Below are 3,227 nucleotides of genomic sequence, written 5' to 3'. Positions count from 1 at the left end.
TTCCCCTTTGTTTTTTTTTCTTATACCCAGAAAAAAAAAACACACGTCTCCTTTTCCCCCCCCCCTCCCCTTTTTTTTTTTTTTTTTTTTTTTTTTTTTTTTGGGTCTGTGTGTGTGAATGTCGAGAGTGTGATTGTTGGCTTTCTTTGCTTATTTTGCACTCGGGGTCCTTCTTCCCGGCTCTGCTCCCTTTATCCTTATTTATTTGTCAGAGGTGGTGTTCAGGGACGTTCCTTGTCATTCGTCAGCTTGGCCCATAAAACACACTGTCATGACTGACTGGCCACGCTCCAAACTCATTACCGATTGGCTGACAGAGCGGGTCGCTGTGTTCTGCTCTGCTGTGTTGACTCCTGTTTGCCAGACATTTCAGGCTCGGGGAAACTTTAAATGCGCCGGCGCCTTTCCTTTCGCCGCTCCTCGCAGTCTCACATTCAAGGTCACATGAATATGGATTTCGCCTCCTCTTCCAGTGCGCACATACTGATGATGAAGTCTAAGATCTACTCACAGGGATTATAATTCAGAACGCAGGTCTGATTCTGGCATCTGGGCGTCGCTCCGTTCCACTGTCTGCCCGGAAACATGCTTTGGAGGGATACGAAAAGATGGAGAGGACTTCTGTGCGAGCGGAGAAGCTGCAGAAGGAGAATGGATGATGATGGTGGAAACGAGGGAGGCGGAGCCGGGTGCGGGGGCAACTCGTGAGACAAACGTGAAAGAGAATATGAGATTGGAAAAGGCCAACATACTATGTTATTGAGTTTCTGTTGCAGTTGATCAGCCATATCCATTTCATCATAGCGAGTTGGCTGCACGCCACAGTCTGCTGCAGAAAATCTATCCTCATCAATGTGCATATGCAGTGTATTTATGTCTGTTCGTCCAGAAGAACTGCATGCATGAACATTTATTTTGCACGTCAACATGCTTGCTAAAGTGCTTATTACTTTCTAATACTTTTATGTTTGCTGCGTTCTAACTGTCACTACATTTTCTAGTCACTCGTCTGCGTCTTCTCTTTGTTATTTCATCTGTAATCTGATTAACCTCTCTGGCTTTTCATTCATTTAACGAGTTAGTCACGCTTTCCCCTCCTCCTCCCTCCTCTCCTCTCTATTGTTCTCACTCCTTTGCCTTTGTTTGTCTCACGCAGAAAACAACAAGGCACCTTTGCAAAGGTCTCGCTCCCGGCAGAATGTAAATGCGAGCTCGGCGTCAAAACCTCCCTCTGCCAAGGAGGTGCGCAATGAATCTGAAGGACATCCATCCGTAGCCAGGGCCAAGGCTTCTGCCTGCTCTGAAGTGGGCCAAAAGTACAAAAACACTCCGGGTCACAGCCGCGGGCTGGACAGGGAGCGGGCGACGGACAGAGAAGTGGTCAAGCCGGCTGAGAGAAAGCCAGAAACGAAAGCGGAGAGTCCCGTCCTCCAGACGGCCGCCGACGCCAACGGAGAGCCCGATGTGGAGGCTCTGCTGGCCAGACTCAGAGCGTTGTGAGATTCATTTCTCATCACTGAAAGAAAATGTTACATCACAGCAAAAATATATATAAATAAATGCTTTTCATGTAAGCTGTGGATTCTCCTAAAACATTATCTCAAAGGACCAACATTACCAGAAAGAGGAAGGAGGCACAATGTACAATGAAAGTAATGAGTCTGAATACTCAGATTTTAATCCTTAATGACATGGAGGCAATTAAAGGCATAATTTTATCCAAAAAGATTTAACAGAATATGATCCTGATATGTATACTGCCAACATGGATTCATATTAATCAGAGAATTTTAGCTTTCTACTGATAGATGTGACGTTGCTCAGCAGCTCTATGTATTCTAGAGATGTGCAATGTTACAGAAAACTTTCACATTAGTGCTTTTTTTGATTGTGCATTAGATGTTGGCCTTTGCATGTTAGCAGTTTAACACAATAAATTATATTTAGTAATAAAAACTTTTTACGCTTAATTTTCTCTTACAATATTTGTACCTTTATTCCTTTATAAGATTTTGATATATTTTATACTCAGAACCTCTAAAAAGTGTATGTAAATAAATATAAAGGATAAAGAATTAAGCCATGATTACACTTTAATGGTACTTAAATCAGGATTCCTACACAATCTTAAAAAAAAGCCTCAAAGAACTGTATTTTCTTTCATAATCGAAATGTTTTATTTTCTAGATTTTCTCCTTTCTTCCTTTTTTCCCCAAAAAGAAAAAAATATCTAAAAGTGTTATATACATACAGTTTTTTTGTTTTGTTTTTTTGCTATTGTTTATTTTATATTGATTTATATTTAAATAAAATACTTTATCTTTGATTTGACACATCTGTCCTTGATCCTTTTTACACATCTGTATTTTGGTTTTTCACCTGTTGACTGAATGTTATACCCATACAAAATCTAAATGCTGAGTATTTTTTACAAAAAAAGGCTGGATGCAACACAGTTCCAAATCATTTTTGTTTTCTAATATTTAATCTAATTTTCCGAGATTTCGATAAAGTTATAAAAACAACTTGTAACACATTTAGAAATTTAAGTCTGGAAAACTATAACATTTTAAAATGAAAAAATGTGTATGTATCCTACTGAATGTCATTTTGTTTTTGTATTTTGTCTGCTGATTTTTCATAACTTTCTTTTTTTGCAGAAAAGGCTGAACTATTGTCTAAACGCTGTCGAAGACGCCGTTTTGTCTTCACTCTAACATTCCTTCTGTCATTACTCGTCAAATGCATATTTTTTGTCTTTATTTGTATTCCTCAATCTTATTGAAATATTTACAATAAAATCTAAGCAGTTTTCTTTTGCCTTTTATGAATATTTTTTGTAATGTCATCTGTGTATGTACTTTTTTTATATATATCTTTAGTATTTCTCATGGTCATCATACATGTAGTTCTGGAGCAGATTTCTGAAGGTAAGCACTGATTACATCTTCACATGCCGGACCCATAAAAAAAAAACCCTGAGGAGCTTGAAACCATCAAAACTCCTCCTAGTTGTTAACAAGTGCAGACAACCTAACAACCACTGAACACCAGTTTGCAGCACCAGTCAGCAAGTAAAGCTCCAATAACATTTGTGGTGAGGATTGTGTGAGACAATCAACACAACTCCAGGGAGTTCAGATCATCTGTTACCTTTCTTGTCTTCCAGTGTGATTTTTTTTTTTTTTTTTTTTTTTTTTTTTTTTTTTTTTTTTTTTCTTACCTTT

The 3,227-nt window shown here is 38.4% G+C and overlaps 1 protein-coding gene across 7 annotated transcripts in view; it reads left to right on the top strand.

The window, feature by feature from the left end:
* LOC106956203 (protein diaphanous homolog 3-like) overlaps positions 1–1,574 on the top strand; it is a 170,846-nt gene extending 169,272 nt beyond the window's left edge. For all 7 annotated transcript variants that reach the window (XM_015046878.1, XM_015046884.1, XM_015046880.1 and 4 more), the window contains one exon: positions 1,157–1,574. In XM_015046878.1, coding sequence (XP_014902364.1) covers positions 1,157–1,500 — 344 coding nt within the window. In that variant the 3' untranslated portion in view covers positions 1,501–1,574. The remainder of the gene's footprint in view (positions 1–1,156) is intronic.
* The last annotated feature ends 1,653 nt before the right edge of the window (positions 1,575–3,227 follow it).

The sequence above is a fragment of the Poecilia latipinna genome, unplaced genomic scaffold (genome assembly GCF_001443285.1).
Source record: "Poecilia latipinna isolate Pla-1442-1.1 unplaced genomic scaffold, P_latipinna-1.0 Scaffold796, whole genome shotgun sequence".
NCBI classification, from domain to species: Eukaryota; Metazoa; Chordata; class Actinopteri; order Cyprinodontiformes; family Poeciliidae; genus Poecilia; species Poecilia latipinna.
This window is presented reverse-complemented; position numbering and strand designations above follow the sequence as displayed.